At 46.7% G+C, this 18,194-nt stretch overlaps 1 protein-coding gene across 2 annotated transcripts in view; it reads right to left on the reverse strand.

The window, feature by feature from the left end:
• The window catches only part of NCSTN (nicastrin), a 150,320-nt gene extending 141,345 nt beyond the window's left edge, over positions 1-8,975 (reverse strand). The window contains exon 1 of one of the 2 annotated variants that reach the window (XM_086945340.1): positions 8,750-8,975. In XM_086945340.1, the coding sequence (XP_086801466.1) occupies positions 8,750-8,855 (106 nt within the window). In that variant the 5' untranslated portion in view covers positions 8,856-8,975. The remainder of the gene's footprint in view (positions 1-8,749) is intronic. The other variant, XM_086945341.1, reaches the window with a different exon arrangement.
• Between the last annotated feature and the right edge of the window lie 9,219 nt (positions 8,976-18,194).

The raw sequence follows: 18,194 nt of genomic DNA on the forward strand, positions 1-18,194 counted from the left end.
GGTGGCAGAATCGTCTTGCTCAAATCCGCACGCTTCAAGCCGCAAAAGAGCTTCTAGGCCTGGAGGATGTGCCGCCTTCGCAGGCCGCGACGGCTTCTCCGTCCCGGAGGCGCCGCCGTTCGTCTTCCTGGCAAAGGGTTGGCGATTCGCCTACCCGACAGCGGCCGGATCTCTCTGCCAGCCTGCAGGAACGGGGTGAAGCAGTTGCATCAGTGGCGTCGGTCACGTTGGCCGACACGCAGCACAGCTCTGGAGCGGCGTGACCTCATAGAGTTGGTGGATCGGCGCCGGAGGGGGCCAGGCCTTCTGGTTGAGGGGTATGAAAGTACTCTTGGAGGAGACACCCTCGACTATGGCCTTGGGGGATAGTGTGTTAGTCCCCCCGGCCTGTTTCTTGTACGGGAGGCTTCCTACGGACTTCGGCCTTCTGGACATGATGAGTATTGTTTCTGCACTTTTGTTTTTGTTTTGGCCCCGTTTTTTGATTGCATATCTTTTTGGGCGGGGTTGGGAGTTGTGGGGTTCGGGATGTTGGGGGGGGACCCGTGACGGTGGGCCAAAGGGGATGTGTGTTGCGTGTCTGCTGCTGAGTGTGTACTTCCCTGTTGGAGATGTCTTGCTGCGGTTGTTCTGGAGGCTACTGGTCTTCGGTTGCTTGTGGGCTGGGCTGGATGCGGGGTTGGGGGAGCTTGGCATTCTGAGAGCAGTTCCTGGGGTTTATATTCGCTATGCCGCTTAGCATAGGAACGTGGAATGTTAAGGGCATGAATTCGCCACAGAAGCGGCAGAGGGTTCTGAAGTATGTAACGGACCACCACCTTGATGTAGTTGGATTGCAAGAAACACACTTGGCACGGAAGGATGAGTTGAGGCTCCGCCATAGGGCGTACCCCATTATTTACAGGTCCTCTGCTGTCACGAAACACAGGGGGGTGGCACTCCTCTTCAGGGCGGCGTTGCACTTTCAACCGGTGGAGGTTCGCCACGACAGGGAAGGCCGTTGGCTGATGGTTAAAGGGCACATACAGGGTCGATTATGCACGTTTGTAGTGGTGTATTTGCCCAATGCGGGCCAGAACAAGTATCTGCAGGATCTGTTGGTAAAGGTGGGGGACTTTGCGGAGGGGCTCTTGTTCCTGTTGGGGGATTTCAATTTGGTGTGGGACAGGGGTTTGGATAGCTTGGGGGGCGCAGAGCGGATAGAGGGGTCTTTTCTGATTCCACACAGCAAGGGGTGGGGGAGTTGGGTCTAGTAGATGGCTGGCGATTTTTTCACCCTACCACGAAAGACTACACATTCTTCTCACACGTGCATCACTCCTATTCTCGCTTGGATCACATCTTCCTTAGTCAGTCCCTCAGGGGGAACATTCTGGATGCCGCCATTCTTCCGATCTCGGTGTCGGACCACAGTCTCTTGGTGCTTACTCTCCGCTGGTCGCCGCCTGAAACCGCGAATCGAAAGTGGTACTTTCCGGCGTCGGTGGTTAGGGACGAGGTTTCCAACCAAGCCTTGCGTCTGGCCATCCGTGAATTTTTCGATCTCAACCCCCGTCGGATACTTCTTTGACGAATACGTGGGACGCCTTTAAGGCGACGATAAGAGGGACGTGCCTGGGCCTCAATTCGCAGCTAAACACCCTGCGTAGGAAGGAACGTGAAGCACTGGAAGCTGAGGTGCTCGAGAGGGCTCACAAACTTAACCCCTCGAGAGTGACCCTCCGCCCGTTGACGGCGGTTAGGGGTAAGCTGAAGGCACACTATGCCAACAAAGCCGAGCTTACTCTTCTTCGACTAGGGCGGCACTCATACTCTAGTGGCAATAAGATTGGCAGACACTTGGCCCGACAGTTACGGGACAAAAGGGAACGAGAATACATAGGGGGGGGATCAGGGATTCCACGGGAGTGCTCCACCATCGCGACGGGGTGAAGGCGGACATCTTTGGCCGCTTCTACGCCGATTTGTACACGGGCGACGCGCTGGATGCTGCGTCACAGCGGGCGTTCCTGCAGCGCTTGCCGCTCCCGCAGGTCTCTAGTGCGTGGAACGACCTGTTGGAAGCGCCGATCTCAAGGGAGGAAGTTCTCTCCGCCATCAAAAATCTAAGATTACATAAAGCCCCCGGCCCGGACGGGTACACTGCGGTCTTTTACAAGACCTATGCGACTGAGATGTGCGACTTTTTGGTTGCCCTCTTTAATGACATGGCTACATCCGGTGCGAACGCAGGGACCCTGGCGGAGGCGGTGATAACGGTCCTGCCGAAACCGGGGAAGGATCCGGAGCAATGTGCTTCGTTCCGTCCCATAGCCTTACTTAATATTGATGCGAAGCTGTATTCGGCGATTCTGGCAAGCCGTCTCCAGGACCTGCTTCCGGCGATTGTACACCCGGACCAGTCCGGTTTTATCAAAGGCCGCCAGACGCACGACAATACCCGTAGGGTGGTTCACCTTATTGAGAAGGCAGATAGGTTCCGCATTCCAGCTGTGCTGGTGGGCCTAAATGCGGAGAAGGCCTTCGACCGTGTGGACTGGGGCTTTCTATTCCACACATTGCAAGCATTTGGTTTCTCCGATAGGTTCATCACCATGGTGAAGGCGAACTTCTGTAGCCCGCGTTCGAGAGTGGCGGTGAACGGCCACCTGTCGGCCTTTTTTCAACACTCGCGAGGCACCAGACAAGGGTGCCCCCTCTCCCCCTTGCTATTCGCGCTCAGCATTGAGCCCTTGGCAATGGCAGTGAGGGAACATGAAGGGGTGAAGGGTATACCGTTCACAGGGGAGCAACACAAAATCTCTCTTTGCGGACGACGTCCTGCTTTCGGTGGCTGATCCCGCTAGCTCTCTTCCATGCGTTCGGGATATTCTGCTAGAATTTGAAAGGGTGGCGGGCTTCAAGGTTAATTATGGCAAGTCTTATGTTCTGAACTTAACCTTATCACAGGCCGAAGTCGCTCAGGCGAGGGCCTCAACACCACTGGCTTGGGCTTCGGGCTCGATTCTTTATCTAGGAGTCCACCTGACCCCCACGGTGGGTGGGTTGTTCGCGGCCAACTTTCCACCCCTGCTGGCTAAGACGCGGGCCGAATTGGAGAAGTGGAAGCCGAAATTCCTGTCCTGGCTCGGTAGGGTGCATGCCATTAAGATGGTCCTTCTCCCCAAATACTTGTATCTATTTCAGGCCCTACCGATTCCACTGGGTACTTCCTTCTTTGGCCAGCTCAAAACGTTGATCCTGAACTTTGTCTGGCAGGGTGGTCGGGCACGTCTCTCGTTTGCACTCCTACGACGGCTACGGTCTGATGGGGGGGTCGGCCTCCCGGATCTACACCTCTATTATAAGGCTGCCCAACTCAGAGTCATGGTGGAATGGTCGCAACAACTCTCCGAGAAACACTGGCTACATATGGACCGAAGCGTGGCTGGTCGGTCCATTTGGGATCTGGCCTGGAAGCCGAAGCGAGACCGCCCGGTGAATGCGTACATCAGTACGCCCACGGGGACTACACTGAAAGTGTGGGACACTTTGGTAGGTGATGAGCGGTGGACGACCTTTCCATCTCCGTTCACCCCATTGCATTTTAACCCGGCATTCCCGCCGGCTCTCACCGAGGGCCCCTTTGATGCTTGGAGGGAGGGAGGATGCCGTGCGCTGCTCCATCTGTTTCACGGCTCTGATCCCTTGACCTTCGAGAATTGCATGCGGGACTATCAGGTGCCGCAAACTGATAAATACAGGCATTTACAACTGCTTCATTGGGCCACATCGTCGGGAGTGCGGGAGGCAGCCACGAGGCCTCCCTCCAAATTTGAGGCCTTCCTGCTAAAAACATCCACTATGAAGGGAGCCATCTCCTTCCTATACAAACTGCTGCTTCAATCCGCCCTTTCTCCTAGACCGCGTTACATGGAGCAATGGGAGGAGGTGGTGGGGAGGGACATCACAGATGGTGAATGGTCGGCACTATGGAGGGATCTGACTCAATTTAATCATTCGATCCTCCTGAGGGAGGCGCACTTAAAAACTCTCACACAGTGGTATATGGTCCCGACCCGGCTTCATCGTATCTACCCGGCTGTCACATTTGGTGGGACTGCCCAATCATCAAACCCTTCTGGGATGAGATTCTCTCACATATGAAAGATATTTTGCGGTATCCTATTGACAACTCTTTAGCATTCATCCTCCTGGGCCTGAGGGACCCCGGCCTTGAGCACCAGACACGCGCGGACAAGAAGATTCTATGGCTTTGTTTAGGCGCTGCCAAGCTCACGCTGGCTGCAGCTTGGAAGCGGAAGGAGGCACCGGCGATTTCACTCTGGCACGCGAGACTGTGGAGGCTCCTGAGTCTTGAGAGAATGGCGGACATCTTCCTCGGCAACTACAAAAACTTTAAACACATATGGGGTCCCTTGGTGTCCTTTCTTTCTACTGGTTTGCCCTCGGCAGTATGCCCAGCATCACTGAGGACCTTACACCTTTTTCAGCTTTAAGTATGTATGACGGATGATTGGGGAATGAGTGTGGCACCGTCACGGGGGGGAGAGGGTGGGACGTGGGAAGTTATGTTTGTGTTCCCTTTGGTCTGCAGTAAGGGCACTTATGCTTCATGGACGAGGCCCTTTTTTGTGACTCTTGGCCTACTCCCAGCTTGCTTAGCAGAGACTTCCAGCTATGGAGCTACGTATAAGACTGCCTCTACCCTGCGACTGTTGAGCCTAGAGTTTGCTTCTTTTTCTTGCACTATATTACTGCCTCGTCCTGATCTACTGTTTTTCCCACTGTGTGGGACCATCTATGCGCCCGCTGTGGTACATTATGTTTACTGTTCCTTTGTACTATGCAAAATAAAAATTTTACAAAAAAAAAAATAATTCCTAGCTTTTAGAACCAAGTTTTCAATTCTATTAAGGGCACAAAGGCGAGAATTATTCCTCAAAGAGTTCTTACACTTGAAGGCGCTAGCTACATACTTGTTCCACCCAGAATTTGTTGTGGCATACTTTTCTAAATCGAGAATGGTAACTACGGTGTTTTTATTATCGAACAGTTTCTTCATGTTCAACAATATATTCTCTTCAAGATTCATAAAATAAATCAAACATTTTTTTAAAAAAGGGCAATTGGCTATACATGGAACCCTTTATGTGCCTCATCAAATCCTGATTGCACTGCTCGGATGTTGTGTCACGGGGTTCTAAACAAACTCATGGGACTTTTGGTCCTTTTGTTTCTTGATGGAATTTATATTGTTGTTTAAATAGCTAAATTGCTATAATTAAGAAAAGAAAGCATAATCCTTGCCACAGTATCCTCAATCAAACTGGAAACATCGAGGCACAAAAGCTAGCATTATCTGCATTCAGTGCAGTTTTTTTAAATGGTCACCTTGCAGCTACAGCTTGAGGTATTAAAATGAAACACTGCTGGAGTGAGTGTTTAACGCTCACTCATTTATGTATAGTCATTTAGAGTCAAATGGTACATAATGCTTCCCGCTGACCTGTAACAAACATATGCTTCATGGCTGGACGTCATTTCACTTGTGAGGACTCCATCACGTGGTACTGTCAATCTGTGAGTAAGTGGTATTGAAACATGAAATGTTCGAGTTCTTCTTGTTGGAGAATGTTGGCAATTATACACAGACCTAAATTTGAACAAGAATTTGCAAAGCCAATATGTCTTGTACTTGGAACCCAATGGCTTTGCCAATGGTTTTTCGTTATGCTGTAAAGAATGGCTAAAGTGGACAGGAAAAACCCTAGGACGAGGTTGAACATGTAATTTTGCAGGCGCGTACACCACACATCTGTATGTTTACAAAATGATGCACAATTATTTTTCCTTACCTTTCAATCCAAGTTAAAAAATCTGTTAAAAGCAAAATGCTCTTTTTTCTTTCTAGACTGGGCCAGAGGAAGCAACAGAGAAAGGTGAGGGGCAGGAATACGGAAAGGCAGTGGGAAGAAAAAATGATGGCACGGAAAGCAACACAGAATGCCGGGTTGGAGAAAGAAACACAAAAGGCAAGGGTGGAAGCAACACTGAAGGCAAGTAGGGCGGAAGCAGCATGGAGGGTGGGTACACCGAAGCAACATGGAGGGTGGGGAATACAGATAGCAACACAACGGGCAAGAGCGGAAGTAGCACAACCCAGGGGGCAAGAGCGGAATCAGCAAAACCCAGGGACCAAGAGCGGGAGCAGCACAACCCAGGGGCCAAGAGCGGGAGCAACACAGGGCCCCAGAGCGGGAGCGGGAACAACACAGGGCCCCAGAGCGGGAGCGGGAACAACACAGGGCCCCAGAGCGGGAGCAACACAGGGCCCCAGAGCGGGAGCGGGAGCAACACAGGGCCCCAGAGCGGGAGCAACACAGGGCCCCAGAGCGGGAGCGGGAGCAACACAGGGCCCCAGAGCGGGAGCGGGAGCAACACAGGGCCCCAGAGCGGGAGCAGCGCAACACAGGGCCCCAGAGCGGGAGCAGCGCAACACAGGGCCCCAGAGCGGGAGCAGCGCAACACAGGGCCCCAGAGCGGAAGCAGCGCAACACAGGGCCCAAGAGCGGAAGCAGCGCAACACAGGGCCCAAGAGCGGAAGCAGCGCAACACAGGGCCCAAGAGCGGAAGCAGCGCAAAGCGTGGGGCTAGAGCGGAAGCAGCGCAAAGCGTGGGGCTAGAGCGGAAGCAGCGCAAAGCGTGGGGCTAGAGCGGAAGCAGCGCAACGCGTGGGGCTAGAGCGGAAGCAGCGCAACGCGTGGGGCTAGAGCGGAAGCAGCGCAACGCGTGGGGCTAGAGCGGAAGCAGCGCAACGCGTGGGGCTAGAGCGGAAGCAGCACAACGCGTGGGGATAGCAGCACAACGCGTGGGGATAGCAGCACAACGCGTGGGGATAGCAGCACAACGCGTGGGGATAGCAGCACAACGCGTGGGGAAAGCAGCACAACGCGTGGGGAAAGCAGCACAACGCGTGGGGAAAGCAGCACAACGCGTGGGGAAAGCAGCACAACGCGTGGGGCTAGAGCGGAAGCAGCACAACGCGTGGGGCTAGAGCGGAAGCAGCACAACGCGTGGGGCTAGAGCGGAAGCAGCACAACGCGTGGGGCTAGAGCGGAAGCAGCACAGAGCGTGGGGCTAGAGCGGAAGCAGCACAGCGCGTGGGGCTAGAGCGGAAGCAGCACAGCGCGTGGGGCTAGAGCGGAAGCAGCACAGCGCGTGGGGCTAGAGCGGAAGCAGCACAGCGCGTGGGGCTAGAGCGGAAGCAGCACAGCGCGTGGGGCTAGAGCGGAAGCAGCACAGCGCGTGGGGCTAGAGCGGAAGCAGCACAACACAGAGGGCAAGAGCAGAAACAACACAGAGGGCAAGAGCAGAAACAACACAGAGGGCAAGAGCGGAAACAACACAGAGGGCAAGAGCGGAAACAACACAGAGGGCAAGAGCGGAAACAACACAGAGGGCAAGAGCGGAGACAACACAGAGGGCAAGAGCGGAGACAACACAGAGGGCAAGAGCGGAGACAACACAGGGGGCAAGAGCGGAAACAACATAACACAGGGGGCAAGAGCGGAAACAACATAACACAGGGGGCAAGAGCGGAAACAACACAACACAGGGGGCAAGAGCGGAAACAACACAACACAGGGGGCAAGAGCGGAAACAACACAACACAGGGGGCAAGAGCGGAAACAACACAACACAGGGGGCAAGAGCGGAAACAACACAACATATGGGAGAAGAGCGGGAGCAACACAACATATGGGACAAGAGCGGGAGCAACAAACAGAGTGGGGAGAAGTATACAAAATGTGCAGCATGTAACGAAAAGTAGCACACAGGCTAGAGAGCTGGGAGACAAAACAAAGAAGGGTCATTAACACACGAGGGTGAGTGCAAGACATAGGGGGTGGGAGAAAAGTACACAGATGAGCCGAGAGAGAGCATTACGGAGCATAGAGGGCTAGAGAAGTAAATAAGAGACAGCTGGAAAATACATGCACTCTCATTGTGGACTTCCTCAAAAAGAAAAAAAGTAGTGCCTGAAAATTGAGCAGTGATAGGACACTAGTAATGAGGAAATGGTTCAAGGGTGGGGCAAGAACAAGAAGGCAAGCCAACACAATCTAATGAATAAAAAGTATACAAATGAGAGTGACAAAAAAGCAAACCATGCGTAAGCAATGGCGAGCTCTAAGCTCACGGTAAACAACAGATCTTTTCGCAGACAGCTTGACGTGACTCGTAGGCAAGACCCAAAAAGAGGAATTGTAGGCCTATTACATCTGACGTGAACGATCACTATATGGGGAGGTCATCGCAATACAGACTATCGACCAAAGAAAGACGAGTGATAGATAACTCGGAGCACAAACTCGAAATTAAAGTATACAGAACTAGATGCACACGTCTTGCTCTAAAAGTAGGGAGAACAGAGGACAACGACACTGTGCTAGAAAAAAAGGAAGAGAAGATAACACGAAGGCACAGCCACAGATCACCTACACTGTGAACATAAATTAAAATGGAAAGCCCAGCATCGCTTACCCTACGCTGAAGGTAAAGAGGGTCAAGGGGAAACACAAGACTCACTAATGAGAAAGTAATAATAAAAAACAATTGTATCAAAGACGACTTCACTCGGGATACATCTATCTGCCTCTTCTCGGAAGGAGGTTATTTTACGGTAAATGGCCACATGTAGTAAGAGCAATGGTGCTGATGATCATCCTAGAAACATAAAGCTCACCCGGCATCGGAAGCAGGAAGAGGACCAATACAGCTGTGCCATGACACACCCAGCTCCATCTCCCAATCGCCTCTGCTGTCATCTTCCTAATACTCTTAGCAGCCATAGTTCAGTGCACTTCCGGCTTCCAAACCCCGGTTCCGGAAACAACCCAGCTTCTGTTGCTCTCTGGTGAGGACTCTGAACACAAGCTTGTCTTTTGTTTCAGTGAGCACTTTGCTCTCTCGTCCCTTTTCTATGTCAACAACCCAGGAACTACAGAGAACTGAAGAGACCCTGGAAACAGACAAGCTACAGAGACTCGGTTTCCTTTTGACCAGTCTGCGAAGAAGGCGTCCATCTTACATTGGAGTAGATTCATAGTCGCTACGACCTAGCTTCACATAGAAATTACACTTTCCTAATACTTTTTTTTTCTATGCGCCAAATTATATACATTGTAAAGAATTATAATTGTGATTATGTGTATTTTATGATTCTTTATCTTCTGTAATATCGAACCCATACAAATTTACGCGTCTGCATACATTCTCAGAAACAACTATTTCAGTGTTTGTTTTTAATAACGTACGTCGCACGCATGCAATTATGTCTCAGGGCTTAGGTTACATTAAAGTAATAAAAAGAAAATTAAACTTTTGCAAGAAATTCGTTACATTTGCACGATCTATTTATTAATTGCAGTATTTCAAAGTTAATGTCCCTTGCATGGCTCCTGGCCTACTCGAAAAAAGATTCATATTTGCCTTCATTCCTACAATTTTATTTCTGCAAGTTGCCCACATCTCATTTCAAAGATCACAACCTCTCCTTTTAAAGTCACAGCAGCCCAACAATACGTCAACAGACCCAATTTAGACAGAACACCCACTTTTTTAGCCCAAATACAGGCTTAATGCCTTAATGTTAGCTGCCTCACGCCTAAAACTGGTAGCTGCCAAGGTTTTAAATTGATATGTGTGAAATTTTCATAATGTCAGCTAATTATGAGGGACATTTCAACGACTGAGCGACACTTTCTTGCAAGCAAAATCAAGTCACAATACAAGGTGAACAATTCCTGGCGAAGTTTAATTTTTATTCATTTTGGAAAATGGGTTGGGTAGCCTGTAAGTGGTCTGAACGTAGCTGCCAATTTTTCAGACTGCCTATATGTGAGATTTCCATGGTTTTAGTGTACTTATGAATGACATTTTACTGTCCTAGTGATACAAAATGAGTGACACTTTCTCACCAGTAGAAATAAGCAATGAAGTCCATACTGAGAGCTAAATATCACAGATTACCACCTTTTGGGAATAAACTGCCTCTGCTTTAATATACATCAATGGGGCAAACGTTCTCCTCCCAAATTTTTTTCTCGAAAATCTCCTACTTTCCAATTATAAAATGTTGGTATGTATCGAAAACCTAATCTGTAGGTCATCTATTAAGGCTCAGTCCAATAACCAACGATAACTACCAACAAAAAAACACTAACCATATATTCCGGAGCTATGTGTTACCTGGGTATTGCTCTTCAACACCTTCTCTAGGATAGTAAGCACTTTATAAATGCAATTACAAAACAATACAATGTTTTTAATAGCTATCTATCTGTGACACAAGAGACAGTGATTGCAGGAACACCAACTTTATTTCCTTCAATGAGCAATTCCAGACTTGCGGTGTACTTTCAGGAACAACAGAGCCTAGGATATACAGAGTAATGGGCATAGGATAGGCACTGAGTTGGGTAGAAAAAATGGCTACATGTCACCAGTGTTAGAGCAGAATTATTAATTGAAATGTTTCATCAGTTGTCATTTTAACTAGGCATAGCTAAGGCAGCAAAACTAATTTACTAAGCCTTTTCAGTTTCCACTGACAGCTGAAGACAAGGTGGCTTTATACGTTGTAAAGGAAGTTTCCTACCTGCATGTTTTTCTCTCTTCTTTGTTACCCAGAGGATTCTTTTTGTGGTTTGTTTGCTTGTACCGAATAAAATGTATTAATTAAGTGGTGCGCCTTCGACAGAAGTCATGCTCAAGATATTCTCAGAGATGTTGCAATAATCAAGGCAGTTGCCACAACTATTTGTTAATCCAGTTTTAAATGGTTTATTTTTTAACTGTGCTATGTCATTTCCCTTTGTATATATTGGATTCCAACTTATTAATATTTAGGCAGTCTCCAGAGTATCCTGTTTTGCATAACACAATTTTGACACTGTTGATAGGTTTGTGTCATGTAAAGTTATTAGTTCTGCCCTATGGTGCTACTTCACACATTGTTGAGAGTGTGGTTTCCACTGAACCTCTAGTATGTGGCTTATTTGGGAGGTGTGCCACATCTTTTGCACACTTTAAAACACCAAAAGCCTCTGCATCAGACTTCAAAGGAATGCGCTCCCCCGCCCCTGCCACAGCAATGCAGAGAGCTTCATCACACTCTCCTAACGAGTCTTCCTTCTCCCGCATGTGACCCTACTTGCACCCTCTCGGATCCATCTTCATTATTTTCTGCTTTTCCCTGTTTCCGCCACACACTCCACTCCTTTGTGTCTCCTTTCTGGCCTCTTTCCTACTTAACTTTTCATCCTTTCTCCTTTAATCCCATTTCCACCTTCTCACAAACCCTTCGAGCACTGTTATCTTAACATTTGTGTTTCTCTCTGTCTTATAATGTCTGCACTGATACCATTTACTTCGGTCACCCTCACACCTCCTCACACACCCTCACTCACCCTAGCCCTCACTGACCCTCACTCACCCTCACCCACCTCACCCTCACACACCCTCCCCCTCACACACCCTCACCCCCCTCCCCTCACAACCCTCTCACCCTCACACACCCTCACCCTCACATCCTCACCCACCCTCACTCACCTGCACACCCCCTCACCCTCACACCCCCTAACCCCTCACATCCTCACCCTAGCACCCCCTCACCCGCACACCCCCTCACCCACCCTCACACTCCTTCACCCCGTCACCCTCACCCCGTCACCCTCACACCCCCACACCCCCTTGCCCTCACACCTCCTCACCCTCACAACCCCACACCCTCATTTTTATTATATTTCCTCTCTGCCCCTCCAAGGATCGAGTAGTTCCAGGGCTATTCTTCTGGGCTGTGCAGAGGGACGAGAGTCATTTTTAGCGTCTTGGTTTTCTCCCTGTTTTCGTGGCCATCGTATGAGCCCTGGAGGTAGGGAATCCATAAGGGGAGGGGTAGGATTGAAGTATTTACTGGAGTCGCTTTGGGGTGCTTTCTCACATCTACATATTTTTGAGCAGCAGCACTAGTTGGTCCTTAAGCCACTACGCATCTGCGTGGGGGTGACTAGACTGAAACACGTTGACCAAATTTTTACTATAACTGCGGGTATATGCTCCTTAAGCAAGTGCCCTGTTTTTAGGTCTCCATCTACAGCATTGCTAGTTTTACTTTCACATATATTTCTTTTGCGCTGCTGTCCCCACCTACCTTGAGCTCATCACTGTGGTATTTAGTATATCTTCCTCCACACAAAACATCACTGAGCTTGTCTGTCTCAGTGAGGGGGTTGTAGCCCCTGCCGTGACTAGGCATCACGGCACAAGGAGAATCCCAATGATGAAACATGCCATCTTTGGCGGGTGAGGAATTTTGTCCTTTTAAAGGGATACCCCTGTGCAGCTAGGTCGCCCCTTATGACAGCTCCATTTGTTTCTCAAACCTGAGGGGTTTTTGTTTGTGATATATACTTAGAATGAGGAGCTAACCCTTCCAGGTCCCTAAATCTTCTCGGACCCCAAACCCCCTTTTGTGTGATAAATAATGTCTCTTATACCTTGACCCCAGACAGTACATCAGCAAACTTCTCAAGTCCTTGTCTTTGCATGGCATAGGGCATCATTGTAGATCTCATTAACCAGCAGCAGCATCCTGGGTCCAGATTGTTGGAGTCATCAGGATATAATAGAGGGGTAAGACCAGAGTCTTGGATCAGCCTTATTGTGTGAGCTTGATGCTTTGATGCAAGACTGACATGACTTGAACCAGACTGTGAGAAGCCATCTTGGAAACATAATCAAAGGTCAAAGCAGAAACACATATCTGGGGAGCACTGGCCAAAGCATCCAGCTTGCTCTGCACCAGGCTTTCCTCCCTCAACCGTGTCAGCCTGATTCTGTCAAGCATGACACACTGGCCCAGCGACACTGCATATACTTACATTATCTGTTTATATCCCACCATTAATGCAATGGCCATGTGACAAGATTTGCCAACATAAGTTCAGTTAAGTTGTACATTATGATCGTCAAGTAACACGTTAGCGTCCTTCAAGAAGGGAAAATCATCATTTTTACAAGTTTCATAATTTGTGTTGAGTTTTCAAAACAAGAAAAGATGCAGATATAATACATAGTATTGCAGCAGTTCAATGTTCGAACAGTATACCAGTGGGGCAGGTGGCATAAGAAAGCAGCACGGCAAGAGGCAATAACTTGAAGAATAGTTAGTGAAAAATGGGAGCAATAAGGGTTTATGATCACTACATGCCATATGTCTAACAAGAAATGACAAAATGTGATTGGTCAAATCACTGGAAAAATAATATCATTGATAATGTTGAGCAGACTCTGCAGAAAAATGTAGGATTGCAACTTTCCGTGCAGCACGTCATGAACATTAATTAAATTCCTTCCTGTATTACTAGAAAGTTTCTAGTAATACATTTGAAAGGAAGTAACCTTGTTTATCCTGTTTAACTTGAAAGAATGCACATTACTTATTATAATGGTCAGGGGAAACTCGTCACTCATTCGTTTCAATCACCAGCAATAATGTCTGGACAAGTCAGGGGAGAGGAATTAACAACATCGTTAAAAAATATGTACATAGACTCAAAAAAGCAATACAATTAAAAAAAGATATTGCTCACAAAATTATCATTGTAAAAATGAATCACCAAAATAGTAAAACTCATTCAACAGTTAATAGGCTAAAATCACAACTCAATGAAGTAGGCACCAAAACAAATCGCCCCCTTTAGCTCTTCTTCCTGACAGAGAGAGAGGAATTGGTAAAACAAAATTAACATAGGCATCTAAATTATATTCCGCAATAGACCAAATCTCTTGAAATAAGGTAATATAAAATGATTTTATAACTTCTAGCCAAGGGTCATTAGATAGCGTTGATGCTAATACTGGAAACTCCAATGACATAATATTTCAATCTCTTTTTGTGAGCAGTTGTATTTAGATATTCACAAGTGTTTAAAATGTTCATGGAAGAAAAATCAACATTTTGCTTGGCAAGTGTGCCACATGGCCATGGCAGAGGAGTCAACAGGGCAACAGAACTTACACTAATACAAATTAATAAGTCAAACATGAATGTCCAAACATTCCAAAGGGGAGAAGTGATGTTGAACCTGTACTTTAAATATAGGAGTATAGTTGGTGATATCTTCATCAGCCAAAGAAGAAAAAGTCAATCAGGGAAGCAAAGGAGGCTATAAAAACAACCCAGTGGAACTACCCTGATGATGCTATCCGAAAGCCATCTGAAATCCATGCCTTGAAAACTAATAATGGGTTTCTAAAATTAACAACAACAACAGAGCCTTCTTTAGCAGATTACCCGACCCAGAACACGCGCCTGACAAAAAAATGAGATTAAACAGTGAGGGAAACCCCCTCACCTGGCTGTGAAGCTAATGCATAATATAGTTTTTAATCAGTAGAAAGGACTCTTTTTTACCTTCATCCAGAGAAGGAACATTGGTTAGCATCATAACAAAAGGAGTAGCAGTAGGGGGTAAATTAAGTGTAGCGAAATTAGACTTATCCTAAAGAAAGATGTGAGATTGGGTGGGAACGGAATACGTAGGCAGTAAATTCATGGAGGCAGAAACAGTAACTGGGTGGGTAATAGATGCCAGAGCAACATAGTTTTCAGTAATACGCTATTAAACTGCTTTGAAAAAGAAGTCGCCAAAAATGAGAGGTAGCCTGGGCCAAGCTTAATGGTTCCATTAATCTATAAATGTCCTCCACTCAATGCTAGGCAAAAATGTGTCAACCCACAATTGACTAAATGCCTTCTGCATACGGTTATGATTAGGTGGAATGGTACCACGGTCAAGAGAGGTTAATGTCTTGTCCACGTTATGGACCATAGACTCTATAGAGAAAGAACTATTAACAATTCACGGATTGGATGAAAAAACGGTTGCTTGATCAGTGTTGCCATTAAGTAAGGTATTTGCAGTAGGAACTTTGGGGACAGCTTTCTGCTGAATATGCATAGAATTAGAAAGGCATTTTTCAGTTTCTGAAATTTTCTCATTAATGGCATCCTCAGCGTGTGATGAAAAGAATCTATTGCGGAAGGAGAAGAACGTTTGCAGGAACTATGAATAGGGATTGAAGAAATCGTTATTTTATCCAAATTGCCACACCCCTTACACCATTTTAACTCAGACTTTTTTTTAGTAACTCTCTCTTGCCACAAGATTTTCCTGATAAATTGATTAAGCCTTCCACTGAATTTCAATCCTTCGAAAAAATGGTAGGAATTCCTCTTTACTCCTAGGTACCGCCTCTCGATAAATTACACCTATCAAATCAATGCAATGTCTAACTTCCTAACAGCATGCAGCCATACAGGGTTGTGTAGTGAAGCACTCTTTACTCTTTCTGTAATCTGTTCCCATTGTAAAGATGCACATGGATGCAGCATGGTTGAAACGAGATCTTTAATTGCACATCAGCTAGTATCGGAGTAACAACCGCCTGGTGAATCTTCTAAGGGCAACTTTGGCTCCCCATTTTGGAGCACAGTGACATCATAAGTACAAAGTACAAAAGCCTCTCAAATTGCTGTCCCTTCTACTCAGACAGGAAGTGACCCCTGATTCATATTCCAAATCTGTTCATCCTCGGTCTTGATAGCATTTTGAAAAAGGTTTTGTAACCTTCATGTGTTAAGAAAATTGCAAAAGTAAAAACGCCACAGTAATAGTCTTAACAAAATGAGGAGACAAACTGTGAAAAAGGTTAACTAAAGACATCTGATCTGATGTGCTGGATAATAGAGTGTATACAATTGTATTGTATTGTATTGTAATTGCATTTATATAGCGCTAACTACCCCTGACGAGGAATCAAAGCGTTTTTTTCGATGAGTAGCACACTACTCCGGAACCCATAAAGGATTAGTGGTGAAATAGTATAGTGAAATATGAAAGAAATTTGAGTGGTGGATATGTTAGTCAGTTATTTGGATTGAGAAGGATAGCGTGATGAAGTTACAATTTTACAAAAACAGAGTTAAATTGGTTTTATTTATGAATGACGTTTTATTGAAAGTTAATGCAATACGGATTTTATTAAATATTTACAATTCAAATTTAAGTTTGTTTATGCTAGGCATATTTAAGTCTGTAAGGTTTTGAAATGGAATCTGAACATACCATAAATAAGTAAAATAAAATTATTGAAATTCCTTGGAAAAACATGCCCCCCCCACTCTTTAGTTCTCAAAATCGCTGATATTCTCAGATATTGGGATGATGACTAGAACCTTAAGGATGTAATATCTTGCCCTTTCTGTCTTCTGGTCACGTTGTCTTCCTATGCACGGTGACAGGTTTCCCGTTTTGCGTAAAGGAAGAGGCGGGTGCCTACAGGTCAGGCTTGAGAGAGTAGCTGGAGTGCGAGCAGCCGAGAGAGCGAGAGAGGATGCTACAGCAGCCGCTTCAACAGGACATAGGCCTATTACAGCCTTGACTTAGGGGAAAGGGTAATGCCTTTGTTTGAATGTATTCCTGCACAATGACTTAGCCACTGCAGCGATGCCAAACAACAGATAACTCTGTGGGACTCCAGCACAACGAGACTCAACACTGGCAAAGAGGCGGTTTAGACCCACTTGTGCTACAACCTGCTTCGCTTTGCCTCTTTGCCTGCACATATGTATGCTCTACTCCATCATCATATTCCAATCAATGTCCAAAAATGACAAACTTCTATCTAAAAGTCTGTGCTCCTGCTGTCATCAGTATCTTCAGCCCAGGCTGCTCCCAAACGACTGATTCAGGGAGTACCTCCACCAATCAGTCTGGCTCTCACAAACAATCTAGGTCAAATGCGTAGCCCAAGGATAAAGGGCTTTGAAATACTGAATCTTTAGGGATTGGAAATTATAAGAATCCCATCTGTCTTTTGATGAGCTTCAGTAGATGTGACACATAATATTTATCAGTTTGAAGCAGCTGAGAGGGCTTCATGCAATGGTTTGAAGAACAGGCTGATAGTATACTATCTCCAAGAGAAGAACATTGGATATGTATGTTATTTGCTGCACTCAACATTACAGAAACCTTGTAAGAAAATTGAATCTTTAGTCACAAGGCTAAAGGAATATGTTCAACATTGTGACTTTGATAACTGCAAGGAAGCTCTGAGGTTGCAAATCATTGCTAGAAGCAAGTCTCTTGCTTTTCAGCGAAAGCAACTGCAAAAAACCCAGAAGGTGGACAATATCCTTGCCATTGCAATGGCATCTCACACAGATGAATACCAGCCTGAAGCCATGAGCTCAAATTGAAGGTGATGATCCTGTACACCACGTTCAAGTTATATGCCTTGCTGAAGATGATTCTCTGAGGGTTTCTCCACCTACATGCCAGGGTGTGTACTGGCATGCAGAGCATATGACAAAGCTATGTCAATATTGGATACTAACTGCAGGAACTGAGTAAAGTACTGGAGGTTGATATCCCCTCGGACCGTAAATGTGTACTGTTGGGAATCCCGGGCGACGTAGACCTGAGCCAGCCACAAATACACTTTATTGCATTAGCGCTGGTGGTGGCGAAGAGGGAAGTAGCGAGAATGTGGGGTATGGTCAACGCACCACTTCTCCGAGAGTGGAGAGCTGGGATGGACATGTATATGGCAGTAGAAAGGGTCACCTTTAAGGCGAGCGGATGCCCGAAGAAATTTCAGAGTGTGGGGTAAATGAAGGAAATACTATGGTTTTCATGTCGCAGTGGGTGACGACTAGCTGGGTCCCAGAAGGGTGTTCCTCTCTGGCTCAACGGCTAGCAAAAGGCCCTTGGCGCCAAAAGGAAAGGGAGACTCCATGGAACCGTGATACAAATGTGTAGGTTTTGCAACGATGACTTTTCAAATGGCCCGCCCTGGCTACAAAGGTGTACTATCGGATGTATGGTTTACTAATGTACAACACTGCATGACTGTACCTGACTTGGTTATGTTTTTTTTTGTGTTTGTTAAAAACTAAATAAAAATAATTTTTTTTTTTAAAGATTGGATACTAACAAACTGTGTACAGAAGCCACAAAGGGCACAAGGTACAAGTAAGAGACCCTTCAAAAACAAAAGTCATGTCATTGTCACACGGCAGAACGAAATGGCTGTGTGTCCTAAGTCAACAAAGTCACCCA

The sequence above is a fragment of the Lissotriton vulgaris genome, chromosome 12, assembly GCF_964263255.1.
Source record: "Lissotriton vulgaris chromosome 12, aLisVul1.2, whole genome shotgun sequence".
NCBI classification, from domain to species: Eukaryota; Metazoa; Chordata; class Amphibia; order Caudata; family Salamandridae; genus Lissotriton; species Lissotriton vulgaris.